The 21,716-nt window shown below is 37.2% G+C and overlaps 1 protein-coding gene across 2 annotated transcripts in view; it reads left to right on the top strand.

The window, feature by feature from the left end:
* The window catches only part of LAMA2 (laminin subunit alpha 2), a 335,107-nt gene that overhangs the window by 177,914 nt on the left and 135,477 nt on the right, over positions 1-21,716 (top strand). For both annotated transcript variants that reach the window (XM_071437013.1, XM_071437012.1), the window contains exons 13-17: positions 1,749-1,856; positions 2,478-2,689; positions 8,734-8,845; positions 12,344-12,457; positions 20,447-20,574. In XM_071437013.1, the coding sequence (XP_071293114.1) occupies positions 1,749-1,856; positions 2,478-2,689; positions 8,734-8,845; positions 12,344-12,457; positions 20,447-20,574 (674 nt within the window). The remainder of the gene's footprint in view (positions 1-1,748; positions 1,857-2,477; positions 2,690-8,733; positions 8,846-12,343; positions 12,458-20,446; positions 20,575-21,716) is intronic.

The raw sequence follows: 21,716 nt of genomic DNA, 5'->3' as shown, positions 1-21,716 counted from the left end.
AAATGCTGTAACAGCTGTATCCAAGGAAGAAAAAAGTCTTTTCATGTTGCTATGGTCAAGGCTTTTAAGTGGTTGCATTGATCCCAGCAGGTTTGGACACTATGTAGATAAACAAGTGATGCTGCTGTTTGCTAATGACTGAACTAGGAGGAGCTGCAGATTCCATCAAGGGTAGAGAGAGAGGCCTTACAGAGAGACCTGGACAGGCTAGAGAGCTGGGCCATCACCAGCAAAAGCTAACAGAAGCAAGTTCTGGATTCTGTCCCTGGGATAGGTACTCCTGCTTATACACACAAATTGTGAGGTAAGAGGCTGGAGAGCAGCACTGTGGGAAGAGATCAGGGGGTTTGGGTTGGTGGCAAGTTGAACATGAGTCAGCAGTGCCCTGACAGCCAGGAGGGCCAAGCATGTCCTGTGGGGCATCAGGGACAGCATGGCCAGCCAGGCAAGGGAGGGGATTGTCCTGCTCTGCTCTGCACTGGGGCAACATCACCTCAAGCAGTGTGTGTACTTTTGGGCACCTCAAGGACATCAGACTATTAAAGTATGTCAAGAGGAGAGTGACCAAGTTAGTATGAGTGCCTTGCAGCTTGAGATATTCTATGATCCTACAATTGTGTAGTCCAAGATCCAGGTTATGAATTGGAGGGAATTTTCTGGCTTTAACCTAAAAATTAGCTCTACAGCCTCAGATATGGGTTTTTATATACCTTTATCACTAATTCAAAATCAGTTGATTTCCAGGCCTTAAATGCTGGAACCTTTTTCACCCCTGAATTAGTTTAATCCTAAAATAATGAAGATGTTGACTTTCACTGCTTTTTGTTACTGTGTGCAAAAGCATTCAGTATGATGAACAAATATGTCTTTAACAATAACGAGATTATTCTCTTTGTAAAAGATTCACAAATTTGCTCTGTGCTCAGCAGTAGGCATTGGAAGGGCAGAAGAATCCCTGTGATTTTAATAATCTCAGAGATGAGGCTCACATTGCAATGAAGTATGAGGCAGATGCATTTAAAACCTAAAATATAGTTCTTGCAGGATTTTATTTACTTATGCTGCTTCCAATCAATTAACAGAAAGCATTATTTCTGTGGTGAACTCTGTCATTCAAGTCTGCAACTTTGTATTTGCATCATACTACATTCCATTTATAATGGAACAACTTGTGTCCATGCCATGATCCTGGGGGCTAAAAGAGCATGGAAAACATATATTGCCATGACACAAGAGCCTGGTCATTGACTTCTCACATTGTAGATTGGGTCAAACTGAGTGAAAGGGCTGAAGCATTCTTTTAAAGTAAATTTATTTAATTCCGTCAGGGAAAATTCTTACTTTAGGTTACAGTTCATTCTGAAAAAAAAAAAAATTGCAGGCCTTTTTTTTCTATTTTGGTAGATTGCTCCAGCAATGGAACTGAAGTTACTGAATTTTCTGTAGGTTACTAAGGCTGCTGATACAGAGGCCAGCCTAAATGAGAACCATATAACTGAACAAATACACTGAAAGTCTAATGCAGGTATCTAGTGGAAATTTGCACAGATTTCATATCTGTTTCTGATTTCTCTGTTAGTCTGTGCGTTTAAGGAATTTGCAGCCTTCAACAACTGTAATCCTCAGGGATCTGCATGTGGTTTTGCAACACTAGAAATCTACTGATGCTCAAGGAAACTGCCCCCAGGTGGTTAAGGCCCATTTTCTTTTATTTAATTAGACTTTTTTTCTGTCTTTTAATTCCCCAGGTAGCAGCTGCTGGAGGACATCTGAAATTTACAGTCTCCTATGACGTCACAGAAGAAGAAGTGGAAGAAACAGCCAAACTGATGGTTCAATCTGATGTCATCATAGAGGTAAAGTATTTGCAGCTAAAGAAAGAAATAAAAAAAATTAAAAAAAAAAAGAAAATAAATAAAAAGAAAGGGACAAAGAGAGAAAGAGAAAATGGCCTGGTTTTTCAAATGTTCAGTGTAAAGTCTGATGGCTGAGGACACAAAACAGAAGGGTGCACATGCAGTTATTTTCTAGTGTGAGAAAATGATATACTTTAGAAAACTAAAAGTTTCAATATCTCAAGGAGTCTCTGGTATTATTGCAACTATTGTAAGTAACTTAGAAAACTATAATGCTTCCTGTTCGTCCATGAGGAAATAAAATAGTTGGTCACTTGAGGTTACACTTTGACGTTCTTTCAGTAGATCTCTTCTTTTGAACCTCAGCATAACATGAATTTGCTTTTGCCTATGTAGAACCTGCACCATGACAGTAGGTTTTATCTGAAACACCCAAACTTTTTTTTCCACTGCTTTTCAGTTCTATCAGGCAAGCCCATTTCAGGTTTATGAAAAGTGAATATTATTCCTGATATTTGTCATTCTTGTAAAATATATTATTCAATAAATCATGTACCCCAATGGGCTTTTTTCCAAGATTTTTTTCATGTTTAAATCTCTCTCTTTCATGGCTCTCTCTAGGGAGGTGACTTGAAAATCAGCACTCCAAAAGGGATAATCCACCTGCAGCCTTCCAAAGAGCACACTGAAGAAATTGTGCTGAAACCAGAATCTTTCTCAGTGCATGGCACTGATGTTCCAGTCAGCAGGAGGGAGTTCATGACTATCCTTGCAAACGTGAAGAGGATCCTCATAAGAGCCACATACAGCAATGGGATGAATGCCATCTACAGGTGAATGTGAGGAACGGGTCCCTTTGCTACAGGCAGCTTCTCAAAAGAGTTGTTTTCTCTCTTCGGAGAACAAGGCTGATGTAATTTAAAACACTCTAATTTATTACCATGAAATCCATAGCATTCATTTACACTTTCAACTTTTGTTAGTATGTTTTTCATTTTAGATAGACGGGAGGAGGAAGGCAACAGAAAGAAGCAGCCTTTTAAGAAAATGAAATTACATGGACTATGAAGGCATGAATGACAGTTCTATAAATATGTTTATTTTGTGAACACAGTAATTCCCATGTACATGGTAAATCATGGAGAGCAGTAATAACATGTTGAAGTAGGAAATGATATATTGCTTGTATATCATTTTTCCCATTTAATGACCATACAGGGCCACATTAACAGTGAACCAGAGAATAATATCCTGAGTCTCCAAGCTGGAAAAGTGCCTCAAGGGGAATTTTCTATGTTTTTAATCAGTACCACACACAGAACTGGCTAATCCCAAAGCCTTTCCCTTGATTTATGTCAGGATGTTGCATGGATTGCTCAGATTCACTGATTTGATGTGAACTCTTCTGAATCCTCTGATAAAATTAAAGACATATGAGATGATACAGTTCTATTTCAGTTGCTGCAGTGTGTTTGAAACTGTAAAGCTCATCTTGCATTTCAAATTTTTCTAAGTGCATGAACAAATACTCCAGATGGGGTGAAGAAAACATCTCTCCTGATACTGTGTGATTAACATTAATAGTTAGGTGGCATAAGTAATATTTTTAAAATGTGTAATGGAATTGATTGCATAGTAGCTTTTTACTCACAAGGCAGGAAACCTGAAATGCTCTCTAATCTGCACATCAGTTGATTCAGTGGCATAAGCCAATTTGGAATGGAGGAGCTGATAGCACATTTAGTGATTATTTGCTGAGAGCACAGACAGAGTTTTTGCTGCTGTGAAATTTCTTCAGCAATCTAACCATCATTTGAATACTTAGGTAATTAAAATATATCCTAAATTGAAAGGCAGGTTGTGTCAACAGCATGCAGTTTTCTGATTTGAGCTTCAGCAGTGTAAATTTTTTCCCTGCAAAAGAATTCATATCTTTTCGGTCTCTGTCTTCTCCTGTGGTTAATTAGTATGTATTACAGCTCTGTAAGTAAGTTTGTGAATCATAACTAGCTTGAGTTTGGGCCAAACTGCTTCCTAATTTGCTCATTCAGTCATCAACCTCGCATTCTTTTGCATCCCCCTGCATCCACTTTGAAAGTCTTTCATGGTCCCTCAGCTTCCCACCCTGATTTTTGAGGAGAGCCAAAACACCAGGCAGAGCTCACCTCTTATGCACTATGAGCAGACCATGAGCTTTTAATTCACAATTTACAGCTGAGACTAGTGGGAGCTCAGGGAGTGATGATCTTCTGCTCTCTTCTCATTCCAATAAAAAAAAACCCCAAACCATTACTCAGAATTTTCCAAACTAAAGGAGTGCAGGGGCAATTTTAGGGTGAGCAATAGGGTCTTTTATGCTATTTTTAAAGCAGATATGTAAGGTTGACTTCCTTTTGGCCAGAGGTCTTACTGCGTAGTAGGGGAAATGCAAACTTTCAAAGGAGATATGTATGACTGACTTTCCTTGGGCCAAAGGTGTTACTAAGTATTGTGGGAAAGGCAAACTTCAGTTATGAGAGGTTTACATATATTTGAGTACTGACATTTGTACAAGTAGGAGATGGGGGCTCTCCTACAAGAAGCACTTTGGCTGGGCAGTTTTGAAGAAAGTGCAGTGCTGGATGTGTGAGGGCTCCATCCTGCCTATGCTGTGGAACAGTGTGGGTGGGATGGATGAGATCCCCTCCCCTCTGGGCAGCAGTGTAGAGCTCAGGTAAGCACACACACGCAGAACTGGCACAATCTACAGAATGTGCCTTGTAAGTAAGGCAAAGCTGTCTGGCAAATTTGGAAGACTATATATCACTGCCTGCATCCCAGATTACTGCTTTAGCCATTTGGTCATGTGTGGTGCCTCACCGTTTCACAATCTTGTCCATCTTCTGCCTTTGGAAACAGTTTAGTGGTGTGTTAAAGATAATTTTCTGAAAGCATTTTTTTAAAATGCTCTGTGAGAAGAGCTCTGCAACACATATAATTTAGGCTTTGCATGTTGGTAGCCATCAGCTTCTAGGTGTAGTGACATTACAGTTTTGAATATTGATCCCCCAAAAACAGTGAGTTAAAATGGGATTAGGGGAAGGAACTGAAGTGATTTTGAAGAGTAACTTGTTTTGCTAGAAATGGTCTTATATTGCTGGTACATTTCTAGCTGTCCCTCTGATGTCTGTTACCAGAGAAGAATGCAGTGGTTGCTGTATTACTGTGTAATAAAGTAAACAATTTTATTGAGTGCTCTCAGGGTGCTCATTGTGGTTTAGCATGACAGAAGAGAGGATGTGGAATTTCAACCACAATTAAACAAATTAAGTTTTTCATCTCTAGGTGTAGCAATGATAGTTCCACCTGTTAGGGTGGAATTTGTGAAGTTAAGTCTCCTCAAAACAGTTCATGCTTCCAAGCACCAGCAACTGCATCTACTGCCATCCAGCCTAGCTTATGATCTGCTGTGTAGAGATATTGCTAATTTTCAGGATGTGCCTCATTACCAGTTGTTTTATATTCTCTTTGACTTTCACTCATGCTGAAACGTACTAGGTGCAAAGCTGTGCTCATCACTCTTAAGATCATGCAAAATAACCCTTTTCTCCATATTCTGTCCATTTAGTTCTTCAGGGAAAATGTAGATCCAGTGAAGAAGATATTCTTTGTCATATCTAGGGCTGATTAAGGGCTCCAAAGGATGGTCTCCAAAGGAAGACTTTTTTGAAAAGAAATACTGTAGAGCTAAGCCTTAACAGATAAGTAGATATGAACTAAAAGGCTTTTATTGTCTTTAAACAGGTATGTGCATTGGACAGAAGGATTTTCCTCTGAGAGTGTTAAGAGGGTCTGGCAGAGAGACAGAAATATTACAAGGTTACTAGATCTGTCATGAATGACAATTTCTGCCTCAAAGCACCAGCAGAATTATGTAACATACTAATTAGAGATTGCTATATTAAGCAACCTGTTCATTTAAGTGCTGAAAATTTTCAAAATTGATGTCACCACATGTGTAAGGATTCCAAAGGTGCTGTTATAATCTGAGTTTAAAAAGAGACCAGAATGGAGGCATAAAGTAACTTTCTTGCAGTCATGTAGAAAAAGACTTAAAAATTCAATACAGCTGTCTCCAATTGACAAGAGCTTTAATTTAAAGATTCTAATTTTACCCTTGTTTAGCTTAACCTACTAGAAACATTAGTTAATCCGTTATGTTTTCAAGTATCCACTAAACAATATGAATGTAGTCATGCTGGGTTTGACTCAAGCATGGTTTTGTGTACATTTTTTAGGTAATTTTAAGCTTGCAGTGTTGTTATTGCTCCATGGCATAATTAGGAAGCTTTCTTATATGAATGGGCAATTAGATGATCAAGTCAGTTAAAAATTGAGAATACAGAAATGCAGCAATCAATATGAAAGTGAACCCAGCTTCTGGGTTTAAAACCTAATCTTCCTCTAACTTGAAAGGTCTTCCAAATGGTTGTAGTTAAGTCCATCTGTGGTAGAAGCAACAGGCCAAGAAAAGATACCGCTCTCTTACTGGTTTTTTTAGATCTAATACTGTTAGCTTGTGCTTCAAAGAAAGTTTAGTAGCACTGTTTATTCCATTTCAATATTCAGAGTGGTCACTGATTGTAAGTGTTGCAAACATGCAGATAGGCACTGGAAATTGGCGTGCTAAGGAGAATAGATTGTTTGCAGCCACATAGAGAGGAGTCAGTACTAGACACAAGGAAAAAGAGGGAAGAAGAGGCCAGGGGTTTTTTTCCATATGCAGAATTGGCTTCAAGACAAATGAGCAATGATTGGGTCACTACTTCATGTGCCTTATGTAGCCAGTGTGATTCAGATGCCTGGCACAGCAGACAGTAAACTGTGCTGATACTGCCTGAAATGTCCCCTTCCCTTTTAATCTTGTTTGTTTTTAGAAGTCAACAGTTGCCTGCTGACAGTAACAGTCAGCTTAAATATTTGGTCTTGATGTCTAACCTCAAATTGTTCATGCATCTCCAGGATCCAGTTCCCCATTTCTGCCAGCATTATGTATTTTAATGAATGCAGAATGGCATCGAGGAATCAAAATTGCAACATCAAAATGGGAGAAAAGAAAATCACTGTAGCTTTCCTCACTGAGTAACTGTTAATGCTAAAAACTGTTAAACACATTAAAATCCCATTTAGCAAATAGCAGAATGTAATGAAAATTGGAACAATTCAGTGAATACAAATGTGGGATAATACTGGGTGGATTGTTTCTGTGTGTTAGTGCTTCTCTTTGTTCCAAGATCAATGCTTAGAGGGAGCTAGCTGTAGTTCAAAGGAGAAATTAAATTTGACCTTTCATTAAAAAATTTTTCTTCATTAACAGGTTTTCTTCTTTAAAATTTTTAATTTTTTTACTGGTAAAATAGTCACTATTTGATATCTGATATCCTAGAGATTGGTTATCTTATAATAAAGAAAATTCAAATGAATGATTGCAAAATAAATGTACAGCAATAAATGTACAGCAATGGAGCAAAGGGGATATACTAAAAAGTCAGAGTGAATTTACTGAAGATCTAGATAGGAAGAAGAATCCTTCTCTTAAAACAGTATCAAAAACCTTTTACAGAGGTTCTAGTGTCACCCAATCAGCTTGAAGTTTCTAACTGCATTATGCACAATGATTGTCCCTCCAAGGTCCAGTCATATTCATAGTGGTGGTAGAAATTCTGTTTTTCTGAAGCTTCTATCTTAACTTAAGAAATCTTCCCTTTTCTCCCCCCATTATCTTGTTTAACTTACTTGGAGTAATCATAACTTACTTGGAGTAGTCATAAAATCGAGTGGGAAAATATTCTGTCTTAAGCTTTCCTCCAACCGCTGTAGCAACAACAAAATATTTTTCTTGGATGTTTTCTTGTCCAAGGTCATCCAAATAATTTTCAGGATTTTTTGCAGCCAAAAGATAAATTCCCTATTATGAAGGGGGAAAAAACCTTTTTAATAAAATGTATGTCATGAATGAAAGGTATTTTCTGCTGAAGACAACTTCAAAACAAGCTCTGGAAGTAGCTTTAGTTATCAAACATTCTGTTAAGATTACTGGGTGAAAATAGAAGTAATTTAGCCTCTGTAATACGTTAATGTTCCTTCGAATTCTCGTAAGAATTAAACTCCCAAATCTCAGTTTTTCTCCACAGAAAGATACTCTTGACGTAAATTACATCTGTTTCTGATAATAGCTGTAAGACTATCAAAAGGCTTCTGTTATTCCTCTTATCATAGTTGCATGCTCTTGAAACAAAAATCATGGTCAGTGTTCACCTAAACAACAGCTGTTAAGTACTTTTTTCTCTGGCACCAGGGTATATGGCAGAATATTTCTTTTTTGTTTCATGCACATACATTTTTCTTTCATATGCATAATACTTAGATCCTCAATCCTTCTGGACAGGGCTGACACCTTTTCCAGAGGTCAAATCTCCGGAGTAAAAATACCCTATATTCAAAACTTTGTAATGTAATATTTTAGAAAGCTGGACTAGTGGTTCATAAATTTTGAAGACCCTGCTTAGTGTCAGATTTGCTCTATATGCAGCTGCAATGCAAGTTGGCACATGTGGCTTGCAGGCCAGGAATAGCCTGGTACAGTGCTGTAAGACGCTTTTAATCTATTTTTATCAGTGGGTATCTGACCATAATCTCGCGCACATGATGAACAAAAATAGTAACAAACCTACAGACATATAGTTTAGGAAGAAATAGATGAATATGAAAACCTCCTTATTCTTAGGCAGGAAAACAGAAACAAGCCACTGCATGTCCCTATAAAGTGTTCGTTGCATTCAGCTGCACATATCCATCTAATTTCCTGTTTTGCCCATTTAATTTCTGTTACATCCAGACTAAGAAGTGTTATTATGGAATCTGCTGACCACACTTCAAGGGGGAGAAAGGTAGCGTCTGGAGTGGAGTTGTGTGAATGTCCTCCAGGCTATGATGGTACCTCCTGTGAGGTGAGTATCATGATGCAGTTTAGTTCAATGTTGCTAACACTGTGCTAGGTGGAAGCAGACAGTGGACCTGTGTTGGTAGAAAATAATAGGACACCTGTCCCTTCTTGTTAGGAATTTGCCATGGCTTGACTAGTTACCTTTATTTCCAGGTGATGGTTCATTATATCTGATAATATTTAAAATCTGAAATTTTACACATGTGATGATTTCTAACGTATGAAAAGACATTTTGGTTCATAAAAAGGAAGCGGAAACAGTATTTGTACTCCTTAGCCATTTGATAATACAAATGGATGAACATAACTAGAAGGAAAATGGCAGTTATCTGACCTGTGCACAGCAAAGACTGATCAATTTATTTGAGTTAATGGGGTTGAATTTCTTCTTTTGTTTTTCCAGGGCTTTGCCATTTGCCTTGGAGTTGTTGAGAATTGCATGTGTTCTGAGGATTGTGTCACATTGTTTTGCTCCTGTAACAGATAATAATGTAACCAATAATAATGCTCAGAAAAATGCCCACTTTGCTAACTAAGCCATTACTTCACACAGAATGTGTTCATACAAGTATACGTATGATTAACTACCTCGCGTGGGCATCGCTTGGGGTGAATAGAAGCCAAAAAACATTCTTCAAAAGCTTTGCCTCTAAGGAAATAGTTTCAAACACCAAGATGCTCTGCTTCACAAAACTACAAGCAGTATGCCATTTACACAGGCACTCTAGGCATTTGCTTGTCAACTCTTTTTTTCTTTAAAAATTTTCATGCTTGTATGTGATATTTAGGGTTTAGAGTCTAGTCTCATGCCAAGTGTGGTTGTTTGTTGCTGGGGCTAGATGAGCTAACATAGAAAGAAGGCCTGAAGGAATTAATGGATATTCCTATCACTCCCAAAATGGTACAGATGGAAAAATAAGTGGAGAAGAATATTTTTTACCTCAGCTGAGAAATAATTTTAAAGCCTGGCCATTGTCTGTCGGTTCAATTATTTTAAGAAAAATGCTAGATGCAGTATCACTATGTTTCACACTCTTTTCACTTGTCCATTTATTCTCCCAGTGTAGATTTAAGCCTGATTTCCAAGAGAGTAATTGGAAAAGCCCTGATTGCAGATATTTCAGTATCTACTTTTGTTGTAGAAGCTGAAGGGCTTGGGTAGAATTCCTGTCCTGGTGTTGCTGAAATTGCCTGTCCAACATTATGTCCTTCAGTGCTAAACCTTTTCCTCAATCATAAACAGTCCCTGAAATCTGATACATACTTAAGATCATACTCCACAAGAGAAAGCGCATAAATATAGCTGCAAATTTAAAGTTTCTATACATGCTAGTGGGCATGGGAAAAAAAAAGAAAAGAAAAAAAAGTGACATTTAAGATTTCCAGGCAGACAATAGTTAAGAAAGTATGGAAAGAGAAGTTGAAAATCCCTTTTTTTTCCCCAGTTACCATTTTTGTTTCTTCTTCTGTGTACTTTCAGCCTTGTTCATTTTACTTCTGCCAGTTTCAGCTAAGCAGAGCATCATATTTTATTGATTTTGTGCAGTTTTTCAGTTCCATTTTCTCTTCATTCTTTGGTTTAATGTATGTATTTGTCTCCTGCATAATGATGATATGGTACCTGGCATAGATGCTGCTGCACTAAAAACAACTATTATTTTCTTATTTTCATGCTATGAATGTTTTGACATGATCAGTCTTCCAAAGACAACCAAGCCAATTTAAATTATGCTGTCTCTTTTAAGATTTTCCATTATATAAATTCAGAATTTATTTTTTATGAGACTCTGGCCAAATAAATTTCTGTACCTTTTTCTGTGTGTAGAAACACCATAAGGACAGGTAAAGCAGATAAAATTTTAAACTTCTAATACCAATTGGACCCCTTTGTGATAGTTACTTTGCTCCACTGATGAATTTTCTTGCTTTTGTCAACATCTTCACATCTAATTGCTCTTCTCTCTCAGATTTATTCCCATTCTCTGTACTCTTTCTAATGCAGAAGGAGTTGTGCTTAACCTGCTTCACTATGATGGTCAAGAACTTTCCCAACTGTTGACAGTTACATAATTTCTTTTCTTAAGACCTCAATCTGTAATCTTTTAGTACTGTTCTGAGCCCTGCTATTGAAATTTCATGTCTAAGCTCTTAAAATTAGTGAGTTTTGGAGCCTTGTCTTGAGCAATAGCATTTGTATCTGTGCACAACAGATTATTTTCAGTCACCAAAAGAGGGAAAATATTTGTAGATTTATGTAGAAACCACTTGCATCTCATGCCACAGAAAGTAAAATACAGCCATTTCTTTTAACCTGTTTTTAGGTTTTGGATTTTATAACTTTAGATTTTTATTTTTTTGTATTTACAATTTTTTTTACGTTTTTTAGGATTGTGTAACCAAGAATGCAAAGAATGAAAAATAAGGGTAATATCTCAGGTTTTGAATTTTTTTAAAGAATAATTTCAATTAATCTTTAGATTACTTTCAATTTTTCAAGAGTAAGACAAAAATGGACATCTTTATCTTTATAAAAAAGAGTCTGTTATCTTTTTGGAGAGTGTATATGAAGGTGAAAGGATTTTCTTTATTAAATTAATTTTCTTTATTATTAAATGATATTCTGGTATTCCATCAGTGCTAAACTTTCTCTTTGTATTATCCAGATGCTTTTGAAGGTCATAAATCTATCATGCACTTTTTTTTATCTTATGCAAAATTGCTGGATCACATGAGCAGTCCTACTGTAGAAGGATAGTTTGCTATAAAGCCATTTAAAAAAAACAACTACAAAGTCATTTGTGAGATATATAGTAAGGAAGACTGCTGCTTGACATCTTATTATGAGCAAATGGAGTAGCTGTATTTTTGTTGATGAATCACAGTTATATGGTGTCACCTTTCCTACAAAATTACTGACCATACATTTAATATTGATTTGAATTTTACGTTAAAAAAAAAAAAACAGAGCAGTTTCTTAAAGGGAAATCCCTATCCTTTAAGGAGCACAATTTGTAAATAAAAGGATAGCCTAGTTTTCAGCCTGTGCTTTATTTCAGTGTAGCATTTTGCTGGAGTCCTAACAAGACTAAATGGTGTTTTAATTGCTCTTTGCGCCTGAACTTCTCAGAGAACATTTTTGTTGTTTTGAGGTTTTTTCCTCCTTCTCTCTCCTTCAGTATTTCACCTTCTGGCTGTTTTTCAGTCTGTGCTTCTTGCTTTCATGCTGTCATATTTCAGTTCTTCATTTCTCTGCTTTATTTTACCATTTCAGAAGAATGATCAAGTTAAAGCTTCCTCTAATCTTACACCTGCTGCTAAGGCTAAGGTCAGTGCAAAGCGACAGCACCAGAAAGAAGAATTTTCTAGAGAAATGTTGGTATTTTTGTTCATTTGGCAAGTATGTTTGTTGTGTGTGCAAGCATCAAATCCAACAAAATTGTAAAAATCCGTTCCTTCCTCTGTTCAAACAAGAGTTTAACTTTTTATCTAACTTTGCTTGCAGTCCTGCTGGCCTCGACACAGGCGTGTGAATGGCACAATCTTTGGTGGAGTCTGTGCACCATGTACGTGCTTTGGTCACGCAGATGTGTGTGATGACATCACAGGAGCATGTGTGGTAAGTGTCCCTTCAGGAAACAGTGGACATGGCTAACATCAACCCAATACACCTGTGCAACTGAATTAGTGACCTCTGAGACCTGGAATAATCAAGAGGAAAAAAGCCAGGGAGTAACAGAAGAGATCTTTTTGTTGAGGTTAAGAATCCCTTCACACCAAGATACAGTGTCTTGGATAGTTAAGAAAAGAAAATATTTTATTTATGACATAGAATCTATGTTTTGAAGTACAATAGTTTTAAGGTACAGCATGCAGAAAGCAGCAAATGTATGAATGCTTTTTCGTGCAAGATTTATCTTCCCCTACCATTTGTCTCCTGCAGAATATTCAGTTTATAGTATGTAGCAGGTAACTTCGTACATTCTGTTCTAGTTTGATGAGAAGATACTGTTAATGCCTTCCTTCTTCTAAATTTATAGTAAACCTTGAAGGAATGCTTTATGAATTGTACTTCAGAAAAATAATAAAACCATGATCTCAGTTAAGTCAGATTTTTTTTTCTTGTAGATTACAGAGATTTTACCTACTAATTCAGCAATTAAATCTGTGATATTATCCATAGTAAGCCTACCAGCACACCACTGTTTCCTGCCTGTTCAGTAGCCTTTTGGAATGGGTGAATTATGCTGAATATACTTTTCTGATTGACTCAAGGGCATTTTTAGTTTTATATTGTCTGACATGGCATAAAGCTTGAAACAACATGTCTAATTTCATTTGTCTTGCAGAAGCACAATTTAAGCCAGTGCCAGTTTAGTGGGATATACTCTCATTTCCCTGCAGAATTTCAAGCAGACTCTGTAATGTGCATGTTTCTAAATGTTCCCTTTTATTTCCTTAAGAAAAACCTGCTGGGAAAATGCCAAAATGAAAATTCAAGCTTTTTCCAATATAATTTGGCACTTAGAATTATTACTCTTCTTCCTGTTTTGCTCATAGAAGATGTTTAATTGCATTGCAATGCAAAACAAGATATCCTTAATGTGTGGATCAGTGGATTTTTCAAATTGCTTTTTCATGAATAGAAGCTTAAAATTATTCTCAATTTAATTATACTGTAAGCCTCAGAGAAGTACCTAGAATGAAAAACATGTTTGACGTGACAGTCATGTTTTGAATCTTTCACTTAATACTCAGTGAAAATGTTTATCACTAGGGTAATGTGGATTTGTGTTTCCTGACAAAATTTTTTTTGCTTTAATGACCGGATTCTCCAGCTACAATGTTTATAATATTTGTGTGGGATAAAATCAGTTAACAGGAGAGAAAAGGAAGGAGGAATCTTGTTCAAGGCACGTTGACTGTTGACTATTTTGCCTAGGGTTATTATTATTAGGCATAGCCAGATGTAAGTTCTGAGGTTGTTGGCTTCTGTGTCTTCACGTTTTAGCCCCTGCACAGCTTCCCTCTTTATTTTTGTCTGTAGCACCAGCCTAGATAAAAGAGAAGGCCACATAGGCGGCATATTGCTTTTTGTGCTTTTTGCTTGGTTTGAGCTGTTGACTCAGGCAGCAGAGCTCCCCCTTCTGATGTTCCAAGGGTGCTGGTGTAAGGGAACACAGCGCTGACAAGGAAGTGGAAAATAACCAGCTGAAGATGCACTTTCATCTACACACGTTATCAAACACTCCGCATTTTTTGTTCTGTAGCTTATACTCGATCAGGCTATAGAGAAGAGGTGCACAGGGAGCTTAAAATCAGTTCTGGATTTTCTTACAACTTTGAAAGCTCTGTAAGTCAGATCGGTTAGTATCCATGCAGGCTATTAAATGCTGCTATTCAATTTGGATCATAAGCCTTTTGAAGTGAAAGGGAGAGAAGTCTGAGTGCTGAAAAAGAGAAATGTTTCACATCAAAGGCATTCTTTCTATTGAGGTTTACACAGCCTTTTGGCCTCCTTATTATTATTCATGGTGTTTTCTCAGTAATACAACAGACAATTTAGGCATCTAATTTACTGATATGATACTTCTTTTAGCTCTTCCTTAGCTTTGAAATGTAGTTGAAAAGAAGCTGAAATGTGTTTTTGACTCATGATAAAAGCTCAAATCATCTGCTTCGACAAAGGCCTATATAAAAAGCTCATTTTAACGTATATCTTGCAGTAACCTGCAAAGCCCTCTGATCCCAGAGCAGCCACAGAGAGCTTCACAATACGTCCTTCTCCTTACAATTGTGATATACATAACTGCTTTGGTACATAGGGCAATTTGGAACATTCAGAAATATTCTTTTGTACTATTACACACACACATTTACAGTAGCTTTAGTAGGTTGATTAAACCTAAACCTTGTGAAGAGCAAGCACATTTCAAGGTGTTTCATTCATTGCAGGATACTATGTTCCTGTTAGTAAGCCCAGAGAAAGTAAATCTTTCTCCCCAAAAATATGGTCAAATTGCCCTAAGTGGGCAGTCCCCAGTGGCATCCTTTTCATATTGTATTCCTCAGTTCATAAACAACATGTACCATGTAGAGTGAGGCTGGTGTCAGTGCTAGTGGATGCCTGCTTTAGACAGTGTTTGTCACCAGAGCAACAAAATGTCTTTACCCATCTTCATATCCACCGTAAAAAAAATGATATGTCCTAGCTAAATGCAGTACAGGCTCTCACTCAAGTGAAGATAGGTAAAGCCTCTGCAACATCCTGATTACATTTGTATTGTTACACCAGGAAAGAGAATTGTCTGTTCATCTTGACATTACAGTAGTTTGAAAATGCTAGAAGAGCTTATTCATGCTTCCAAAGGCAGAATACCATTGTCTGGTCTAGACAGCTCAGGAATATACTAAAATAGGCACCCAGACTTACTTTCTTTAGCTGGCTTTAACAGCTTCCCTGGTTGTCTCTGTGACAGGTATCCTGAGGAAGGGCAGCAGCATGCCAAATGTGCTATCTTGGACTCTGTCATAATCCCTGTATGCAGTTTTATTTCCATCACTAGCATTCTATTCTAAATGTTTCTTTCCATGTTCATATACACTCAGCCACATATGCTGGAGTGGTTTTCAGTGTGAATTTAGGGTTCCCTGATATTGGGCATAAAGTTCATTTGGTTTCTTCAAAAAAGGGAGAGCTGGCTCCGTAGGAAATGGTGGAAAACACTCTCCAGGACACCAGCAAGGAAATTTGTAGGGAACAAGGTCTGAGTCATACATATCTTTTGGACAAAAATAAATCCCACAGTTTTAATTACACAGAGGTTGTCTAACTGAAGTTTAAAGATGTTCAGAGGGAAAAGAGGTACAGAAAATTAATGCATTCAAAATAGTGTGAGATAAAATTGAAATCATTGTATTGAAATGATGTTGGAATTGAAAGCATAAGTATTTGGACATAAAATTGTTCCTGGCCACAAAGTCTATGGATTTGTGAAAAAAAAAAACCCCATGGATTTTAACAAACCACTAGATCAATGTGTTGTAACAGCCTCTATTTCAATAGGAATAAAAAGAAAGCAGATATAATGTACTGAACCGGTTAGAGAAGTTGATCACAATCTATTTTGTACCCAGTCTCATGACATGAAAAAAACCCGTCCAGTTTTCCTATGAACATGAAATTAATACATGAGAGGCTTAAGCATGCTTTAAAGAAATATTCTCTGTATAATTAGACTCAAACCAGATGATGTTCAAAACCATTGCTGTACATTTGGCAAGTTTCAAACTGAGATTCAGCCAACTGATATCAAGAAACACAAATCTTTCATGAGGGTTGATAATATTTTTAGAAGGACTTGTCTACTTCAGTACTCACAGTACTGATCTGTAAATGTGGCAGATTAGCAACAAGTTTAATGCATCACTGAAGAGAACAGGCAGATCAGGTCACATCTACGTACTACATAATCCTTGTTCTTTGTCCTGTAAGGTCCAGACTGGCTCAGGGAGAAAAGTATAGGATACACAAGATCATTATTTCTCAGATAAACTAACATATACAGTATGGTATGCTCAGATTTTGGTCCTATATATGTGGGGTTCTCTTTTTTTGTTTGTCTTTAGATTTAGAAATCAATTCATTGCTTTTGAACATGCTGGGGACCATCAGTACTAGTCACTTTTTAAGCACCCTGAGGGCACAGGAGCAGGTAATTCCAAAATGTCAGAAGTCAAACAGGCAGAAGGCCAGCTTGCCTGAGCAGGGGTCTTCTTTTGGAGATAAGGCAAAAAAGGAAGGTGCACCTGGTGGAAGCAAGGTCAGGTGATGTAGGAGGAATACAGAAATACTGCTTGCCTCTTTAGGGGAAAATATGGTGGGGTCAAAGCTCAACTAGAGTTGAAGATGGACAGAAATATGGGGGGCAATAATAAGAGTATTTAAAATAAGTTAATAGCAAGAGGCAGTGCAGAAATAACATCGGCCCACTACAGGGTCAAGATGGTCCCCTCACAAACAGGGATATAGGCAAGGCAGAGATGTTTCATTCTGTCTTTGCCTTTGTCTCCAGCATTGATGATGGGCTAACGGGGTCCCAGTGCCTTGAGCTGAAGGACCACAGCTGTAAGCATGATAAACTTTCAGTGTACTATGAACTAGTGCAGCATCTGCTGGATCCATATAAGTCTATGGGCTCTGATGGGATTCATCCAGGAATACTCCGAGAGCTGGCTGATGTCATCCTGAGGCCTCTCTCAATCATTTTTGAACAGCCTTGGAAATATGGAAAGACCCTAGCTGAGAGGAAGCTGGCTAACATTTTCAAAAAGGTTGAGAAGGATGGCATGGAAACTGTAGGCCTGTCAATCTCATTTCAGTGTATGGTAAAATTATGGAGAAGATTTTTCTGGAAGATATTGAAAAACACCTGGAGGATGGTGCAGTCATCAATCACAGCCAGAATGGCTTAATGAAGGGAGAATCTGGCTTATTAAATTTAATTTTCTTTTATGACAAGGTAACCCACTTAGGTGATCAAGGGCAGCCAGTTGAAATCTTTCTGGATTTCAGTAAAGCTTTTCATACTGTCTCTCACAGGATCCTTCTGGAAAAAATGTCCAGCACACAGCTGGATAAACACATCATGCAATGGGTGAGCAGCTGGCTCATGTGTTGGACACAGAGGGCTGTAGTGAATGGGGTGACATCAGATGAGCAAGGGAGGGGATTGTCCCACTCTGCTCTGTGCTGAGGCAGCTGCACCTTGAATATTGTGTGCAGTTTGGGGTGCCATGACATAAAAAAGACATTAAGCTGTTAAAGAGTGTCCAAAGGAGAGCTATGAGGATGGTGAAGGGCCTGGAGGTGAAGCTGTATGATGAGTGGCTGAAGTCACTTGATCTGTTCAGCCTGGAGGAGACTGAGGGGAGACCTCACTGCAGTCTACAACTTCCTCATCAGGGGAAGAGGAGGGGCAGGCACTGATCTCTTCTCTGTGGTGACCAGTGGCAGGACTTGAATGAATGGCTTGGGGTTGTGTCAGCAAAGGTTTAGATTGGATATTAGAAAAAGGTTCTTCACCCAGAGGGTGGTTGGGCACTGGAACAAGCTCCCCAGGGAAGTGGTCACAGCACCAAGCCTGACAGAGCTCAAGAGGTGTTTGGACAATGCTCTGAGGCACATGGTGTGACTTCGGGCGAGTTCTGCACAGGGACAGGAGTTAGACTTGATGATCCTACCAGCTGCGGATATTCTATCATTCTGCAATTGTAAGGAATTAGACACAGGGCTCTGAATTCAGTAGGATTAGGCACAGTACATGGAAATGACTGATGTTGAAGGGCCAGAAAATACTTCATCAAAGTGAAGGCGGTCATGTCTTTGTAACAAGAAATGTTTTCCTACAAAATGGAAAGTTTCAGGTGTTTTACTTAAAAAAAGCAGAACCTGCAAGTACCACTCAGCAAGAGATGTGAAGCTTTAAAGTAGTGTGTTAGCTTCTCTCACTTTAATAACATCCTTGACATATAAACTGTTCATATTCTTCAAAAATGTTAAGATATGTCTGAGGATATTTAAAGCTAAACTTATCACAAAAGAAGAATCCATTATTTTTCAGAAAAAGTACAAATAATTTGACATGATGTCTTTAAAAAGTTGAATTGCAGAGGATTTTTCTTTTGAAACACTTAAATTATTTTTGTCACATCTTCTTTAAAAAGCATATTGTTCCTGGCTACTTTTTTGGTATGGCTGCTAGATTCTTTTTGAATGTCAATGCTTGAAACACCAATCAAATGGATTAGTTAACTTATGGAAGTTGATTTTAACCTGGCTGGCTGTTCTAAAGCCGTAATTTTAATTGATTAAGTGTTTCAATAATTTGGTATTCGCTCACAATCTCCAAATTATGTTAAAATACAGTATTGTGATTGAGGCTTTCATTTCAAATATATGCTGATTGTATGCACTAGCAATAAGAAAGCAACCTTTAAAACAACAAACAGTATTTCTGAAGGCTTTTGACATCAATGCCCGCATGACTGAAAAGGATATTGTGCTTTTTCAGCTGCCCAGGTGCAGAGTACAGTGCAAAAAAGCTTTGTAGAAATCATTGCAATCCTGGAAGGCTGTGAGGAAGGAATCAGGGTTCCTTAGAATATTGTCTGTTTCCTTATTGAGGATAAATTATGTCTTCCAGACAGTAAGGCTGTTAAATAGCAATCAGTACCATATGCGTGACTTACTAAAATGATAAAACAACCTAAAGTGTTCCTAAAAAACACTTTAGGAACATTTTAAATTAGGAAAATTTTAAATTAAATCTTAAATTTAAAAGTGCCCACACTTTAAAAAATAAAAACAAAAAAACCCAAAAACCAACCAAACAAAACCCCCCTCACAAATAAACAAAAATCCAAATGAAAACAAACCTTCAGAGTTCTTAAGCTAGCTGAAACATTCTAGATTTGACCTGGCCCATAGTCTAAAACACAGCAGAACATGCCCTATTAACAAAAATCTCTCTCATGGCTTTCATTTTGGCCTCTTGAAGTTGACATACGCTCTTTTAATCCTTTTTTCAGTCCATACCAAGCATATCAATATGGCATTTAATATCCCAAACCATTCCATCTGCTTTCTCTGTTCCTGCATTGTGAAAGGGTTACACTTGGGCATCTTGTGTGAAATAGCAGTGAAAGGAATATTGTGGTGCACTAGTAATGTGGGGTGAAGAAAGGAAACAGATTAAGCCAGAAAAGTAATTTTTCTAAATCTATTATGGATTCTGTGAAATTATGTAGTTTCTAAATCCTTTATGGTGAGAGGGAAAAAGAATAGAAAGGGTAATTACTATTTAAAACTTGGTTCTTACAAGTCATCATGAGAAGCTTTTTCTCACAGGACTGATTTCCATTCTACTAAAAGATTGCTTAATTTGAGATCAGCCAAAAGCTATATACAAAAATGCAAATGTAGTACTGCCATTTTTATACTGCGTGTTTCATATGCTCAGCTTAATTTCTCTCCTATTATGCAGTCATATAGATGAACACAAAGTGTTTGATAGCACCCTATAGATGGTATACTTGTCCTTCCTTTTACTCATGAAATACAGGCTGGATTCTATTCTAGCAAATAAGAATTAAGTAACTCAGGCTTTCCTAAGTTTACAAATACTGCTAGCCATATACCTTGAAAAATGAACTAATGCACCTACATGTCAAAAGTAATAATTCATTTTTATAAATTATATCATCTGGGCTGTATTTTTGGAATCAACATCTGAAAACAGTTTGTCACAAAATATGGCCTGTTGCAAGACTGCAATACTAAACCTGTCTTATGCTCCTTTAAAAGTTGGTTTTCTTTAAGCAAGCTAAAATAATAATATAGCTGTTCTGTGGTGTAAATTTAAAAGTTTTATGTCAAATATTCTTTTTGTTTTACATGGAAAAAAGTTATCCACAAGAACATATGAAGCACTGATTGAAAGCACTGATTGATGAAGCACTGGCAGAAAAACATAAGGATAAATTTTGCAGACCTTTTTCCATATGCAAGTCATTTAATTGTCAATTTGTACTTACATCTTCTTTTTAGGACTGCAAGCACAACACAGGTGGTTCATTTTGTGATAGATGCCTGCCTGGCTTCTATGGTGATGCAACTAAAGGGACAGCTGAAGATTGTCAGTTGTGTGCCTGCCCCCTAAATATACCTTCTAACAAGTAAGTTGTGCATTTATTGCATATTGCACTTTTCCCCTTATTAAATTGCATTATTTCTTAATTTATATTTTTACAGGTATGCTTGAGATATTTTTTCCTTTCAAATAATATATTCTGCAATATGAACTTTTATTTTTACAATTGTACAGAGTGCCTAACTCAGCAGATGAAGACAAAAGCTAGATGAGACTAAGGCAGAAAGAGCAACACGGAATTTGGATGATTGCTTTTCAAATTAATAACTAGCATTTGCTTTTCTGTCCTCCATAAGGGTAGTTGTTTCTAGTTTTAAAGCTGAATTGGCAGATTTGACATGAGTTTTTTCTTCTTTTACTTTTCCTTTTCTCTTAGTCTACATTATGTGATTTGTTTGGAATTTGAATTCATCCTTAGATGTTGCAAGTGAAAATATTTTGTCAGCATATCTCAGAAAAAATACTGTAAATTTGTTTTATTAAATAATAACACAAGTGAAAAGTTATTCAACATTCTGATCTAAGAACCAAAGTTTCCTTCATTACAGAAGCTTGTCTATGCTACTCCATCGCTTAACTTAATAGATAAACAAAGTGGTTTGAACACTTTTTATTGGTTTTGTCACAGACAGTACCTGGAAAATAATAGTACCAAAAGCATTTTACATGATGTACCTGAATAAAACTGTCCTGAATCTTGTCTGTGGCATTGCATCCTATTAAAATTGCACTGATCAGAGCAGGAATAGTCTAAGCACTTATGAGCGGAAATTCCAGGGGATTGTAGAATGGGAGCCTGCCTTCCTGTTAACACAGCTCCTGAGTTGGTTTTATTAGATACATATATATGGGTTTATTATATCTGCTGCTCAGGCACGGCTCCTCTGACATTCTCATTACTTGGTATTTCCTTGCCTCAGTAGTCAATTATCTTTCTCTTGTTTGAGAACACTGTGCTGACAAAGAAGGAAAAACACTATCACATTTCTGTCTTGCACAGATGTGCAACAAACCAAGTCAAATAGATTGAATTTAGGTTATGATTGGCAAAATGCCTGGAGACCTCCATTACACAGTCATCATAGTTCTGGGTGCTTTACTTTCCTTTTGTGAAGTTTACAGTCCCCTTTCTAATATTTAGTTTTCATGAAAAATAAAATAGGTACA

The sequence above is a fragment of the Agelaius tricolor genome, unplaced genomic scaffold (genome assembly GCF_023055355.1).
Source record: "Agelaius tricolor isolate 1412-34295 unplaced genomic scaffold, bAgeTri1.0.p SCAF_1, whole genome shotgun sequence".
In the NCBI taxonomy this organism is placed as follows: domain Eukaryota; kingdom Metazoa; phylum Chordata; class Aves; order Passeriformes; family Icteridae; genus Agelaius; species Agelaius tricolor.
Note: the sequence above shows the minus strand (reverse complement) of the source record. Positions and strands in the feature narration are given on the sequence as shown.